This window comes from Elgaria multicarinata, chromosome 3 (genome assembly GCF_023053635.1).
Source record: "Elgaria multicarinata webbii isolate HBS135686 ecotype San Diego chromosome 3, rElgMul1.1.pri, whole genome shotgun sequence".
NCBI classification, from domain to species: Eukaryota; Metazoa; Chordata; class Lepidosauria; order Squamata; family Anguidae; genus Elgaria; species Elgaria multicarinata.
This window is the reverse complement of record NC_086173.1, coordinates 134,009,479-134,025,718: the sequence shown is the minus strand read 5'-3', so window position 1 is coordinate 134,025,718 and position 16,240 is coordinate 134,009,479. Positions and strand designations below refer to the sequence as shown.

The 16,240-nt window shown below is 39.1% G+C and overlaps 1 protein-coding gene across 1 annotated transcript; it reads left to right on the top strand.

The window, feature by feature from the left end:
- Nucleotides 1-1,270: 1,270 nt before the first annotated feature.
- On the top strand, nt 1,271-15,651 carry ARL6IP5 (ADP ribosylation factor like GTPase 6 interacting protein 5). Its single transcript, XM_063122029.1, has 3 exons — nt 1,271-1,470; nt 13,123-13,340; nt 14,213-15,651. The coding sequence occupies exons 1-3, from the start codon at nt 1,295-1,297 to the stop codon at nt 14,383-14,385; spliced, it is 567 nt and encodes a 188-aa protein (XP_062978099.1). The 5' UTR covers nt 1,271-1,294; the 3' UTR covers nt 14,386-15,651.
- Nucleotides 15,652-16,240: the final 589 nt, after the last annotated feature.

Genomic DNA, 16,240 nt, shown 5'->3' with positions numbered 1-16,240 from the left:
TTTGATGCAGTGGAATATGTACTTCTGAGTAAATATGCATAGAATTAGGTCTTTTAAAGAGGTACAGTTAATGAATAGGAATGTAATATTAAAAAAATAAAATGTAAATGCCAGAAGAAGCCATGTAAGTTTATACCACATATTCTTGTCAAAGGAGAATAGGTGTTCTTCTTTTGCCTAAGTGAACAAAGTTTTCATAATATGGTAGATAGTATAGGAGCCAAGGGAATGCACCAACTCATAATGCCTCACTACAGACCTTTTGAAATAATGTTTACAATTTTTCTTCAAGCATTCATTCTTTATTCAGATGTTTTAAATGTATAACATAGTTGCTAGATACATAGCTGGCCAATGTTAGCAGTAGATGCCAAAAAACCCAGCAGATTTTGGTGATATCACAAATATGAAGAAAGTTCAGCAGTAGGTGTAGTTAGTGGCATCAATGGAAGAAATATAACTGAACCAAATGTTAAGTGGGGGCTATTCTGTTCTTAAGCAACTTATATGGTTTTAACTGGGAAAACAAAAATAATGCTTACATTGTATAGCAATCAGTAAGCCAATGGATTTTTTTGCAAAAACATAAAAGTCTCATTGTTCCAATACGGCAACTAGTTACTTGGGGACAGTTCAACATCCAGGGCTGGGCAGAGGGGGGTGGGGGCAGTTGACATGGGCCTACGATTTTAAGGGGGGCTACTCCAAGTCCCCCTGATAGAGGCAAAGGGCGACCCGTTGGTAAAGATTTGTTACAAAGTAGCTCTGAATGTGAAGAAGTGATGTCTTATATACATCTTGAATAAAAGTGCTTGCCATTACCTTTTTTATAAATCATTCTAGTTCATATGTATTTAGAATTGATTAAAAAATACTTAATGAGCTGTTTGAAATGCGCCTGCATTTCCCATCTTGCCCAGGCCTATTACCAGCTTTGCCCGGCCCTGTCAACATCCTCGAGTATTTAAAGGTTTTCGCATATACCGTACATTTTTTTTAAAAAAAATTCCTCTGTCTCCGCTTTTAATGGCAAGGCCTCACAACAATGGATGTTGCAACTTATTTTGCAGATGGCGCAAACATTGTTGGATTTTGCTCAGTTCTTCTACAGAAAGAGAAAGGGGGATGGAGATGCTAGAAAAATAAAAGTCGCCCTTCCGCAGCTGTGCTTTTCTGCATTTAAGTTTGCAGGCAAACATAATGCCGCCCCAATCAGCTGCTTCGCTCGTCGCGCTTTAACCCTGCCCTGCTGACGTCCTGCCGTTGCTGCAGGATTCCGGATGGGAGCGGCGCAATGGACGTGCAAGTAGCACCCCTGAGATCCTGGGACGATTTTATTCCAGGCCACGACCGCTTTGCCTTGCCGGATTTTAAAGACATTTCCAAATGGAACAACAGGGTGGTCAGCAATTTGCTCTATTACCAGACCAACTACCTAGTGGTGGCTACCGCGGTGATCTCCATAGTGGGGTAAGCGTGTCCGGGTTCTCAGCAAAGATGGAGCGGGTCGTAATGCTTCCTTTTCCTCCTGATGCCAGCAGCTCGAAGGCAATCTTGAATATAGCGGCCAGGTTTGGCCTTCAAAATATCGGACTCGCAAAATATGTCGACGTGTACTTTAGAAGGGTGGTATTTCTAGTCTTTTTAAGCTTTGGGGAGTCGGCGGGGGGGAGATGGGGAGGTGACTACTACTTGCAAATCGCTTTCTTTTTAGGCTGTAATCCTGTGAGATTCTTCTAACTAGACATGCATAGGATTGTGGTATTGGTCTCCATGTTTCTCCTTCTCTGCATGTGGATTTGGGGCTTATGATTGGCATTGCTTCAATATCTGGTTTTAAGATGGAGGGAGTATCATTGTGGAAAGACTGTAGCAAATCATCAGGGTCTGACTTAAATGCCTTGCCTAGAACAATCCTAAATTGAAGTAAGTGGAGCTTCCTCTCAAGAGAGTGCACAGTGTTGTTGCCTTAGCCAAATAGAGCCAGTGTTTTATATGCCTGTTTGTAACTTCAGTGTGACTTGCTAAAGGTAGCTACCAGACTCGGTTTCCATTTTCTTAAAAGAAAAGAAAAGACAGTCCTGTGTATATACTCTGTTGAATACAGCTTTGAAAGGGGAATTTTAAAACTCACTCCAGTTTTGGAACATGATTTATTTGAGGTGAAGGCTTCTAGAAGAACAAAGTTTAGGCATCTGTGGAGTTCTATGATGTGTCTTGAATATAGTGAATATTCTGAAAGTAATAAAGATTCCCAGATAACCTTTGATTATAAAAATGGGTGTCTTTGCAACTGTACTTGTGTGAAAGGAAAATATTTCTCATTTTCTGCCCAAGCAAACTATTCAGTTTCCTTTGGGGTGTGATAGGATGGTCAAAAGAGGGAGTAACTAATGAAATATGAAGTACTTCTGTAGTTCTGGTCTACTAAAAAATGCTTTAAAATACTCTTCCACAGTAGTCTGCTCTATAGATTATATCCACGTAGTAAAGAAATCTGAAAAATAATTTCCTAAAACACCTAAGTCATTTTGGCTTTAAAAAGCATATATAAAGCTTCCCTAGCTGTGTGCCAGGAGTGAATTCGTTAGATATTCATGAGTTTTTGGAGAGTCTTGATAACTGTTAGGTTGGGCACAAAATTGTATTTCAGCCCTAAAATGAAGGAACTTGTATCTCAACTTAGGCTGCAATTTCTTTACATGAGTCATTTTTCTTTCACTGCCTCATGTGGCATTTCATCTTTAGTAACCAGCTCCTTCCTCACATATCTGGCAGACGTGAATGGAAAGTGACTTACAAAATGGCGCAACACTTACTATGGCTTTACCATATGAAACTAGTAAAACAGTCAGCCCCACACTCATATGACACGCTTTAAAATTATGACTTGAAAATGCTCCAGATTTGGGGTTCTAGTGACTCAGCAATTGGCTTCTAAATTTAGGACACTGACTGCACACTCATGAGGGCTGGAATCTTCTATAAAACTGAGCACTCCTTGTGACAACCTTGGTGGGTATGTGTGGTAGAAACATAGTTGCTATATCTCAGAGGTTGACAGCACAATCCTCACTATTCAGAAGTGAGTCCCATTGAGTTCAGTGAGACTTACTGTTAGGTAAGTGATCATAGAATTGCAGCCTGAGACTTGATTTTTTCTTTTAAAGGAGTTTATTCCTATCAAGGTAAAGGTGAAATCAACTGAATCTTCAATCTTTACAGGACTTGGATTATAAAGAGACCTGGTACAAATGCTTTGTCTTAATTTTTCCTATTATCATTGGTGAAATCTCATTATGACTAAATTTCCTCATGCCAGCGAAAGTCTCTTTTGATCAGGGGTGCACAACCCACGGCCTATGAACTGCATGCCCCCCACCTCCCACGGCTTAGATAAAGCATTTAAGAGATTACAATTAAAAGTGCATTTAAAAACTGCAGCAATGGCAAAATAGTTCAGCTTGTATTCAAATCACCTGCTTTTTGAGTGGGGTGGGGGGAGCTAGAAAGTCAGAAGTGTGAAAAACTGTACAGAAAGATAGAAACTCCTTGTAATAGCTTTCCGTTCACTATACAAAATAGTCCTAAGACCTTTGCTTCCTCTAGCAATTTGACCCTTTTGCTGCAGCATGAATAGCAAAACATTCCTGGAGATTGTGGGTTCGAATGTCTTGTCGTTGGGGTCCTCTGGATGCCAGTGACTTTCTCCTTGCAGAAATGAGCTTCAGGAAGAGGAAGTGTATCTGCACACTGGTCAGGAGAGGTGGTAGGCCAGTGTCTGCCAATATTGATGAAGTGTTGTGTCCATTCTTCTATGTCATCATAGGATAATTGGATGGAATAACACAGAGAACCATCACTGAACTAGCATCACTATTTCTATAGTTACTTGTACTATGGTTACTGCTCCTTCATGGATAAATTATCTTTCTGGGTCCTTCTGACAAAATGTACAGCTAGCAGTAAATGAGAACCAGAGCTATTATGATGTGAGTAAGTCAAATATAGCCTCCCATCATGCAGGCAACCTAGTTTCCTCTTGTTCAGCTTAGAAAATCCTAACTACATCTCCAGTTTTCTCTCCAGCATCTTTGCTTAAATACTTATTCTCAAATTCAATAGGTCCATGACCAGGTTTCTCATCTTTCTTCCTAAGTCACCTTCATCTGATATACTATCCTTATCCATTGACACTTTAACCATCTACCCTGTTATACAGGCATGTGACTATGGCTTCATCTTTTCACACACACCCTCTCTCTCCCGCACCCCATATTCTATTCATTGCCATGTTGGTGTTGGTTCATGCTTCACAACCTTGCAGGAATATAGCCCATCCCTTCTCTCTCTCAGCAGAAAACCTGGTCCATACCAGGTCATCTTTCATCAAGAGACTACTGCTGTCTTTTCCTTTCTGGTAATTCATTATCTCATCTTGATTCCTTCACATCTATCCAACACTCCGCTATCAAAATCATTCACCTCCCTTTGTTCTGATCATGTGACGCCCCTCCTTAAATCTGTACGCTAACTTACTCTCCACACCTCAGTCATGCCCAATATCTTTGCCCTTACCTTCAAAGCCTTCCATTTGCCTTACTCCCTTATCTCTCTCCTCTTACATCTTGATACATTCCCATCCATGATTTTTACTTCTCCTGCTCCACCACCCTCAACCATTTGAAGGTTTTCTGTTCCTTCAAATAATCCTGCTCTTATGCTAGGAAAATAACTGCATATTTTTCCCTGTTACCTTGCCATCTCTTCCCTCTGCTTCCTCTGTTTTCCAGTATCCAGTTTTAGACTGTAAGCTCCTTGGAGTACCTATAACATATATACCTAATGGTGCTGTATAATATATCAGATGGTTTTTGGTTCTGTAGCACCCCTAAGGTTTAGCAGGCTGAAGCTATGATCCATGTAATTTGTGTGCATATCTGAAATGGGATATAAAAGTTGTAGTACTGAACAGGCTCATGTTTAAGTGGTAGGATCCCAAGCTAAAGAGAAGACCAGCGATCAAATCCCTGCTTGCCGACACCACTCAACTTCTTTTTAACTCACGTTTCTGACAACAGCAACAGTAATAATAATTTATTTCTTACCTGCCCCCCCCCCCGATTGGATCGAGGTGGGGAACAACAGCAAGTATAAAATACATAAAATACTAATTAGTTATCTATCTTAAGAGCGAATGTATAAACCACTGTGGAAAAGAGGTGATAATTTCTCAAAATATAATTTATATGACAGCCTTCCCCAACCTGACGCCCTCCATGTGGGTTGCACTACAGCTTCTTTATCCCCAGCCAGGTTACCCATGATGACTGTGGATGATGGGACTTCTCCAACACATCTGGAAAGTGCCAGGCTGGGGAAAGCTGTTATATACTGTCTAGCTATAAACAATTCAAAGAAATGTAAAATAACTGGAGTTGATAGAAACAAAATGGTGTTTGGGGAGGGGATTGGAGTCATTAGAAGCTTGGTGAAAGGAGTGTTTGTGGAATACTTTGCATAAGTCTGAAGCCTGCTAAATATTCATTGGGTGATTCATTGAAAAATGCCATGGTTGGCAGCCAGTGCAAACTAAATTAATCTGAGACTACATACAAAAGGGTGGAGTGGTTACTCTAAATATATAAATAGTTATGAGAACTAAATTTGCAGGAATGGCATGTATTCTGGATTAATTCAAAATGAAAGAGCAATGTAAATAATGTTCTGACATGTCTAACATGCAAGTTCTGCCATACTAACTGCAGAACTAAATCAATTAATTAATATAAATATTAACAATAGACAATAGGAATATAGTGGGAATCACCACAGTGCTACTTTGTATAAAAAATACTCCATGTAGTAGTAGCCTTCTTTATCCATTGTGCATAAAAGTACCACAGATCCCTTTTTACTGATTATGCATCTGCAGAAATTCATAATTAATAGGCATAGTAGCCATGTGTGTGGCCAGCTATAGCCTAGTCCTTTTATTTGAACAAGAAGGCTACTAAATAGGCAAAGTTATCTTCACCATTTGACTCTCTTACAGGAACAGATAACTGCAACTAATGCAGTTATGGGATTCATCAGATAATACTCCTACCTTTAATGTAAATTTTGAAGCCCCAGGTGTACTTAAAATTCCTGCCTAAAACAAATAATATTGTGTATATAAAGTAAAATAACTTAAGGCAATGAACAGTAAAACTCTTATTATAGATGTCAGAGAAAGTTTTGTTTTTGCTTCTGGAACACTTTTGCTTCTGCAAATTTTTCTGTAGTTTACATCTCTTATAAATTCCTTCTTACTTACATTGTATTCATTCTTTTGTTGTTGTTTATTCGTTCAATCATTTCCGACTCTTCATGACTTCATGGACCAGCCCACGCCAGAGCTTTCATTCTTTACAATACCCTTTAGTCAATCAATTCTCTGCTAAATCCTGGCATTCATATGAACCCCTACGACGTAAATGGCATGCGTGAAAGGTTGGGAGATCCTATTATCTTTAGTCTTGACACAAGCAGGTGGCTGCATTAACCTTCATATGGCAAGTTTGTAGCCTAATGTTTTCACTCACATGCTTGCTGCTCTGTGTGGCTTCACATTTTCATCACAAAACTTTAATTGGCGCTCTCTACTGGCAACTTTTAGTAATGCAATGTGCTGCTTTTTATCTTCTCTATCCAAGGCATTAGTTAACTAACTGCTCTAGGAATATTCTCACTATCTGCAAAGAGAGAATTGTTTACAAACTAATTATAACCTTTCAAGACTTGACAGTAGTGCTATAGAAAAATCATAGAAAAGTCTTGTTGTTGTTATTATTATTATTTTATTATTTATAATTACATTTATATCCCACCTTTTTCATCTTGCAAGAAACCCAGTAGAGCTTACGTGGTTTTCCTTCTCCTCCCATTTTATCATCACAACAACCCTGTGAGGTAGGTTAGGCTGAGAGTCATTGATTGGCCCAAATCACCCCATGAGCTTCACGGCTGAGTAGGGAATAGAACCTGAGTCCCAGTCCAACTTTCCAACCCACTACACACCACACTTTGGAATATCAATTTTGACTATATTTCAGTCAAGGCACCTTCATAATTAAAGAGGCAAGCTGCCTTGCCTTGTGAGCTCAGAACCAGGTGTCCTGTTTTTCTGTCCCTTCCCTGGATTACTCTAAACTTTTTAAAATTAAACTATTTTAAGCTTTGGCACCAGTTTGTTGGAGAATGCAAGTTTGTTACTCTGGCCTAGTTCAGAAAACACGCTAAACCATGCTGCTTAACCACAGAATGCATGCATTCCCTTAACCATTTTGTGGTTAAGCAGCATTGTTTAGCATTTTGTCTGAACCAGGCCAATGTGTCATACATTGGCAGTCCTCTAGCTGAAGTTTCTAAAAGAGCACTGGACAGGGAATCAAGCATGCCATACCTGTGCCATACCTGTTACTTACCTGGTAGTGGCGGATAGCTGAAACTTTCTAACTGCATAAGTTTACTAAAGACTTTGCTTTTGTTTGATGGGTAGCTTCCTTTATCCCTCTTACTAAGACGGCTTCTTCCAAGAAGACTGTATTACAAGGATTCAGCTTTTACGAGCGTGCTTAATTCTGGCATCTGTAAAGTTGCTTACTATGCCTACTTGAATTATATAGACTCCCTGCTTACTATTCACCCAACAAGCTTGGGTATGAATATGAGATTTTCACAGTATACTGTGTTCCTGTTTGTTGGAAAGTGAGTATTCCAATGGAAAATGGAAGCCAGGCTATTGGCTTGTTCACACAGGGAGAACACATAGATTGTCTGCGTGTAGGTCACTTCTTTCCTCTTGGTCCCACCTGCTTTCTTCTGGATGCAGCACCTTCCCAAGATAGTTTCACTCAATCTATTTATATTGGGTACTTTAAACTCCTGGTTATTTCTGCCACCACTACCTATTCCTCAGCAATAAGAACTAATTGCCTTCTTCCCAAGTTTCTGTTTTTGCACGTTGTCTGAGTAACATCAACCTCAAATTACCACAGTGCTACCATTCTTCTAGATGGCTGACATATACTACTGGTGTCTGATATGTTCAATAAATCTCTCTAACAAGAGCTATATTTAGAGTGTATCCTATAACTAACCTTCCTTCTGATACCACCTGTGGTATCCAATGACTCTAGCTTAGAGGACTTGAGAGCACCCTTCAGACATGATGGATTACTTGTCTTATCACTTTGACTGAGGTAGTATCAACATTTGACCACCTGCTGTTAGAGAGGAACTTCCTAGGACATTACCTTGTATTCAGATGAAATTCAAAATGTAATATGCATGCACAGATCTTGACCAACTTTGTATCGTGGCCACCTCTTGTTCTTGACAAGCGAAGGCCAGGCAACTGCTAATTTCATAGGAATAGGTCTGGTGGCCGTCCTTCACTTCCGTTTTTTCCAGGGTTTGAGAGAGCTAGTGCTATACAACCTGGTGCACACTTAACCTAAGGATAAGTCACGTTGAACAGAGTGGAGATTACTTATGAGTAAACATGCATAGGATTGCCCTCTTAGGGCAGATTCAGATATAGCAACAATGCTTGCAGGATGATGCTTTGAAATGATGCTGTAGACTTATACATGTGATATTCTGTGTCTGAAATGATTGTCCATGTAACTTGTTTCTGGATAATTCCATAAACAGTTTCAGGATAATTCCATAAACAGAATACAACAACAGCTCAGAATAAAAGGAGAACGTTCTCAATCTTTTAAATCCTCAAACAATTTTGTGAAGTAGGACTTGTGTGAGTGCAAGTGGATACCTGGATTCTTTTATTCAGGCCATGCTTTTTCTGTTCAAAAGGCTTAACCACAGTGGCTCTGCAGAAAAGGAATACCATAGATCCTTGCTTAACTGGGAGTTGTAGGTTCCTGGTCAGCAGCTAGTTAGCCACTGTGTGAACAGAATGCTGGACTAGATGGACCCTTGGTCTGATCCAGCATAGCTCTTACATTCTTAGAGTTTGAAGCCAGGAAGTAGGCAGGTATAAATGTTGTCTTTGTGGCCCAATAGTTCAAGGAGCAATATCTGTTTCTGACCTGTGCCTACAGATGGCCTCCCTTGACACCTAAACACATTGCAACTATGTTGACAGTAAAGGTTCATTTATATGATTTAGCGATTGATGTGATAGTCTTGTTCTCATTCCTATGATAAACCAAACTAACTTTTAAAATCTTTCATTTAATGTATTGTTCTCTAGTTAAATCCCAGTTGCCAGCTAAACGCATTGAAACTTGATGTAGGCACATGAAGAAAAAGTCTTGTTAGGCTATAATTTCAGAACTATGAATACAGTGAAACTTACATCTCCGGAGTGCCGGTAAACTGATTTCTAAATATCTTGCATCTTGCTTCTTTAATGCCTGGTTAACGGGTTTTAATAGAGTAGTAATAGTATTGACCAAACTAAGCCTCAACGTAAAAAAAGAAAAGAAAGACTTTATGCTTATATTGATTTACATTGAAACCAGATCAGCCAAAGGAAATGCTTAATATGTTAATGAAAAAGTATACTTGAGCAATTTAAATAACATATATAGCAGGAGCTTTGTAAATCTGCATCTCTAGGATTTCATGTGCAGCACGACTTATCAAGAATTACAGATATGACAGTTAAAATGATGAGATATATTTCACACTGCATGCAAATAACAACGTTACTTTAAACAAGTTTCCTCATGGTCGCAGCCTAGAGACCTAAATATAGATTTTAGTAGGCTGAGAAGAACTTTCAGTTATCGTGTTTTCTCACTTTGTCTGCTTTTTGAACCTGTTAACCTCTTACTTGTAAGTGCTGGTACTCATGGCCATTCACAACAAATTCCAAAGTTCATTAACAAAATATCTAGTGTTTGCTAATCAGAATTAAGTAACACAAATGCAATACATTCAATATAAGAAGTTAGGCACTTTCTATCAAGGAAATAAATTTTAACAGCCCATTTATGTAATTTCATCTTTACCTTGGTTTTCAAAGCTTTTGTCCCATTCAGCTCACTTACAAAAATAGAACTTTGTATGAATATTGGTTCATTGTAAAGAGACCTAACACAAGTTATAGAATATAACTTGCCCTGAGTGCTTTCTGCCAAATCCAGCAGGAGCGTTAGGTAACTACTAGAAGTTGTAAAGTTGCTCATTAGTGTTTCTTTAACACTTCCCCAAAATAATCCTGTGAAGTTGATTACTCTGAGAGATTATGACTCCTCCTTGCCTGTATGGCTCAGCAAGGACTTGAATCACTGTCAACAACCAAGCTAGCTCCCATTTCAAGTGGGAACTGGGTCCACAACCCAGGCTTTGATAAGCAGATTTATGTGTGGTTGGAGGGGAGGGATATTGAACTAAATTCCTTGGTAGGCTTTGAGTTAGAAGTTGGTCCAACTAGTAACCCACCAAGCTGAACACACCCATGTGTTGAAGCATGCCAGACGTTTGACACGTAAGCACTACACCCCTGGCATTTCCAGAGAGACACCAACAACAGGTTTGTTAAGCCCCTGATGGATTGCCATGTGGCTTGTGGGCTGTGTTAAATTCAGGCTGTGAGGCCTGCCCTAAGTGGTGGGCCTAATCTAATTACAGCTGTGCTATAGAAATCAATTCTGTTATCAAATGCAATGTGCCAGACTACTTCTATAAAATGAGGATTCCTCTCTGAACACCAATGAAAAATTCTGTTGCTGTGATGTACACGTTGGACTGATGTTTCTTCCTGGGGTTACTGATCACTTTTTCCAGGCAGAACATTCAGAAAGTTTTCTAAATATAGCCTGTGGCTGACCAGAAGTGACTCAGATGCTGCAAACAGCAAGCAGATCTGGCTTGTTTTAGTACACCACACTGGAATTGATTTGAGCAACAGCAGCAGGTGGGCAACTAACTTTAAGCTCTTGTGAAAGAAAGATGGGTCTCTCACTCTTTAAATTCAATTGTATCATTGTCATTATATAAGCTGACAATGAGACTAAAACTTGCAAGAGTTCATTGTAGGTTGACAGCAGTACATGAAAGTTTGTATGCAATACCAAGGCAACACTATGAAACATGGTTTTGGGGGAGTCATCCGGTAAGGGTTCGTTAGGTGCTTAAAAGTACAGACGCATTCTTCCCCAGTCTCAGCTGACTGCCCAGATCCAAGCAGAATTCAAAGCAGAGTGGTATACAGATGACCCACTGTGCGCTCAATTTGTGGTTCAGCGCGCCATTCCACTGTGTGCCTTAGTAGTTTTGCGTGATGTGTTTTGTGCTTGGGACATGCATATGAGAGCAGGAAGTGTCCCACCAGTCTGGGGTTATATAAATCTTAAATAAGCAGTTTCGTCTGAGCCAGACTTGCATGGTTGGTTGGGGTTGGGGTGTGTGTGCTGTTAAGCTCTTCAGTTGTCACAATTTTGTTGAGCTAGTTACTCCCCTTGGTCCCCTTCCCCACCCCAATCTTTTTCACTTTGCTCTTTGTCTTTTATTTGGTTGCTTTTTTGCTCTCATGAACCCAGCCACTGAGAATATAGCCTTCATCTATTTTCATAGCTCCATCCATAGCAACTGGGTGTAGTCTGAAGACACAGCATCCACCTGCAACTAAGCACCTCTTGTCAATGCCTGGGTGGAATGCTGTCTGAGGATCCTACGTACACCATATTTTGCTCTCTGGAGAAAAGGCCACGTATAAATATAATAAATCAATAAAATGTATGACTAGTATCTTAAGATAAGACCAGTAGTTCTTGTTGCCTCTTCTAAAGTTATTATTATTGAAGTTTCACTATGGGCTCATCTACACCAAGCAGAATATTCCACTATGAAAGTGGTATGAAAGCAGTACATAAAAGGTAGAAGCCACACTACTGCTTTATAGTGATGTTGAAGTGCACTGACAACTGTTGGGGCCCATTGACACATGCCATATACCACTTTCACAGTGTTATATCCTGCTTGATGTAGATATGTCATGGGCCCCAACAGTTCTCAGTGCTCTTCCATAGTGTAGATCCTGCAGTGTGCTTCAATACCACTATAAAGCAGTAGTGTGGCTCCTGCCTTTTATATATCGCTTTCATAGTGGAATATCCTGCTTGGTGTAGATGAGCCCCAAGTCTCTGGTCCCTCCTGTGTGTGTATGTGTGTGGGGCGTTTCTTGGGCCAGATCTATACCAAGCAGGATATGACGCTTTGAAAATGGCTTGAAAATGGTATATGGAGTGTGTCCTGGACCCCAACAGTTGTCACTACTGTTATAAACCATTTTAAAAACAGTAGTGTACATCCTGCTGAGGTCTATTTAAAACCCTTGGGTTGTGATGAGGTGAGTGACAGCAAGGGATGAATGAGAATTTTATTCAGTTCACATTTCAATGCAAACTTACCAAATTTGTACTTCCTGAATCTAAACATACAGCACACAGTTCACCACCAAAATCCATACATTTCCAAATTTTACAAGCAGTTTGCAAAAAAGTGAACAAAATATTTACATTTTTAAAAAAAGGGAACACAGAATGTGCATATTTAAAAAACATACAAAATGTGCATACTTTCATACTGTTTTCATAGTGCTATATCCTGCTTGGTGTAGATGAGCCCTATGTTTTTAACATCTGTCTTAATTGACCAAAGATGTATTAGTGGTAACGTTATCATTCAGTTATCTTCCAGTATTTTACAACTAATAATTTAGAAGCTGCTAACAAACAACCCTTAATTTCCGTTTGAGTGACACCAGATAGATAAGGCACTTGGATCTACAGGAAAATTCCTTTACAATGTCTTTATGTTGGAAAGGTATTTGAAAGAATGATAGTTGGCAAAGATTGGCAAGCAGACCTTAAGGGGTACAGGTGCAGAGGACTGGGCATACAATGAAGACCACAGAGTTCAGATGACTGATTTGGTATATTTTGGGGCCATTCACTAATTACATATAACAGCTTACAAACAACAACTTGAAACCTTTACTCAAAGAATAAAAAGAAACTAGACTCCTAAGTAAATTAGTGTATTAAACTGGAAGTTTGGCCACTTTACCACATTAATTGCTATTCATACCTTGTGTCTTTACAGATTTCTGAATCCACTGAGCATGCTTCTTGGTGCTGCTGTGGTGATCCTGGTATTCACAGCATTTGTCTGGGCATCCCACAACAAAGACTTCGTTCGCAAGTTTAAGAAGCACTATCCTGCTGCGTTTGTCATCACCATTGTATTGTTGAGCTACTTTGTGATATCCTTTTTTGGAGGTGTCATGGTGTTCATGTTTGGAATCACATTTCCTCTGTTCTGTGAGTTGTTGTTTTTTTCTTGTATGCCAAAAAAACTAAGAGTAAAAATGGAAGCATGTCCACTTTGAAGCGGCTTCCATTTCACTTACCTTTTAACGTTATGCTTGGTAGAGAAGTTTCTCATTAGCTACACTTAAACTGAGAAATCTGTAGATGCGCTTACCAATAAACATGTAACTGTGGCTGCATAGGTTTCATTTTTGGCCAGGATGCAGCCTGGCAGTCATTTCCTATAAACTAGTGTCACAGCTAGTAGAATGTTTGGCTAAATACATGACTCCCCCATGCCACTCTACTGAACCAGAATTGCATTATTTGGGCTGAACATGAGGCTAGGCTATAGAATGCAGGGAGACGTTCACATGTACAGCATGGCCTAGTGCCTGGAAAATACTAAATATGCTAAAACTTTAGGAAATTTTAACAATGTATACTGTGTTTTGATTAATATTTTATGTATTTTATACTTGTTGTTGTTCCCTGTCTCGATCAGGATGGAGAGTCAGGTTAGAATTATTATTACTATTATTATTATTATTAGTAGTAGTAGTATTTGAGAAAATCCTTCTTTTTAGACCGGTCCTGTCTTCCTCGGTATGCAGAATAAAGTTACCCAAAAGATTGTGGCTATTATGAATTACCTTAGACCTCTTGACCCATGAAGTAATTCATCAGAGTTGCCATCATACTATGACCAGGAGTCTCCCAGAGGCATATATCTGGCCAGTATCACTGGACAGAATGTGAAGCTAGTTGAACTACTGGCCTTCAGCCAACATGTTCTCCTGGATTCATTGTGATGAATTGGACCCCCCTAATTGGATATGAAATGGACTATATTTATGAGTAAATGTGGCTTTCTTTTTCCCCAGTGATGTTTGTTCATGCTTCCTTGAGGCTTCGGAACATAAAGAACAAATTTGAGAACAAGATGGAAGGCGTAGGCTTAAAGAAGACTCCTATGGGCATCATCCTGGATCTCCTAGAACAGCAAGAAGAAGGCATCACCAAACTGGCTGATTACCTGGCTAAAGCAAAGGAATAAATATGCATGCTGCCCATTGTTTTTAGTTGGAGGTATTAGTTGGCCTTGTCCAGCATAACTTTTCAGTCTGTGGATATACACAATACACAGACTGCAAAGTTGAAGTGCGGCAAAATATCGCAAGTTCTTCAAGGCTTATCTAGCCAGTGTGGAGGGATGATAGTAACTGTTCTGTAACATACTAAGATGTCTGACACACAAATGCATCTGATAGTTCATAGCACTCGCTTGGTTTCAGAGGCAAAAGTTCTCCCAAACTATTTGACTCTATGTTAGTGCTTTTCAAATATGTACTTTGAGGCAGTGCCCTACATGTAAGCAATCCCTTTTACCTCCTATCTAACCAAGGTAATAATACACAAAAACAAAACTAATATTAACTAGGGCTAAAGAATGTCCATTTTGCAGTATTTTGGAGTTTATTTTAATGTACCCCTTGGCTACTCTGTTTTCAAATGGAAAAATAGAGAACTCCAATTTAGTCACATGTAAAATTTCTGACAAATCTGGATCTTTTCCTGATTACAAACTGGAACCTTTTCCTGCACTAGAATTGCAAGTCTGCATAGATAACATCTCATAAACAAACATTCCTTCAGTGTACCTATGCAGAATTACAGTATTCAGGGGGCAGATAGTATAACAAGATGGACATGATTTTCTGTGCATGCCATATTCAACTGTTCCTTGTGCTTTAATATATATAGTATTTGCTATTAAATAGAATTATGGGTCTTAAAGAGTCTTTCGTTAACATGGATATATATTTAAAACAAACAAACGAATGGAAAAACGGTTCTCATTTTTTGGCAAGTGGGGGGGGGGGGCTATCCAGGCTTTATTTTCTTCTAGCAAAGGGATGAAACCATTCCAGGAAACACCATATTTCAAGCACTATGAGTCTTTGCCTGAATGCGTACTGAATATGACTTCAGTGTGAACCAACTTTACAGAAGAAAAATGTTCAAGTCATCGTTGCATATCATTCACTCCTGTCTTTCCTTTGATTTGATGTATTTATGAGCAAAGATGTAGACTCTTATTTATGCAGCAATTACCTATAGAAGGAAAACTCCTTGCGTGATTTTTAGGACTGGTGTTAGCATTGTTACCATTCTCCTCCATTCCTTCCCTTTTGAGTTGACAGTTGTAACACCACATTCTATATACAAGTTGTAAAATGACCCGTATTTTCTTGGAAGTATGTCTCTACCTATGCATTCCAGGATTAAAGACAAGTAACCTGGTCTTGATTTCTGTGTTTTATTTTAAAAGAATAAAGCTTAAGAAGTATTAGAGATTCCATTATTTTTAATGACGATTTTGCAATGCAAATTGTTTTAAATGACTAATGATAATAAGTGCAAAACACTTTATTCCAGTTTTTTGAGTTTAAGGAATGAAATGTCTCTGAAATACATGGTTGTCAGGCAAAACTGAAACATTTCTCTTTTGACTAATGTTGCAACTAAACCAATGGAAAAGATTGATTCAGGGCTGGCAAGGCTGTGTTTTTCAATGGTCTTGCTCTCGGATTGTTGATTCCTGTGGCCTAATGCCTGACCATAGAATTGTTAACATGTTTGGAGTTCCAAAGAGAGGAGCCCTCCATACACATATGTTGTGCTTGGATCAATTTTACTGCATGCACAATTTATGTAAGGTGAAAAAGGAAGAAACTTGTATGAATTTCTTTGTGGAAGAACCTGTGTATAAAACTTACTGGACCATTGTTATATTGTGGCTGCATAAAACGAGCAATATCTGACTCAAACTTTTAAGATGTGAAAGCCTCACACTGCCTTTCATATAAAGTTGTTTTGTTTCTTGTTTGAGTTTGAAATTTTTAAGATCT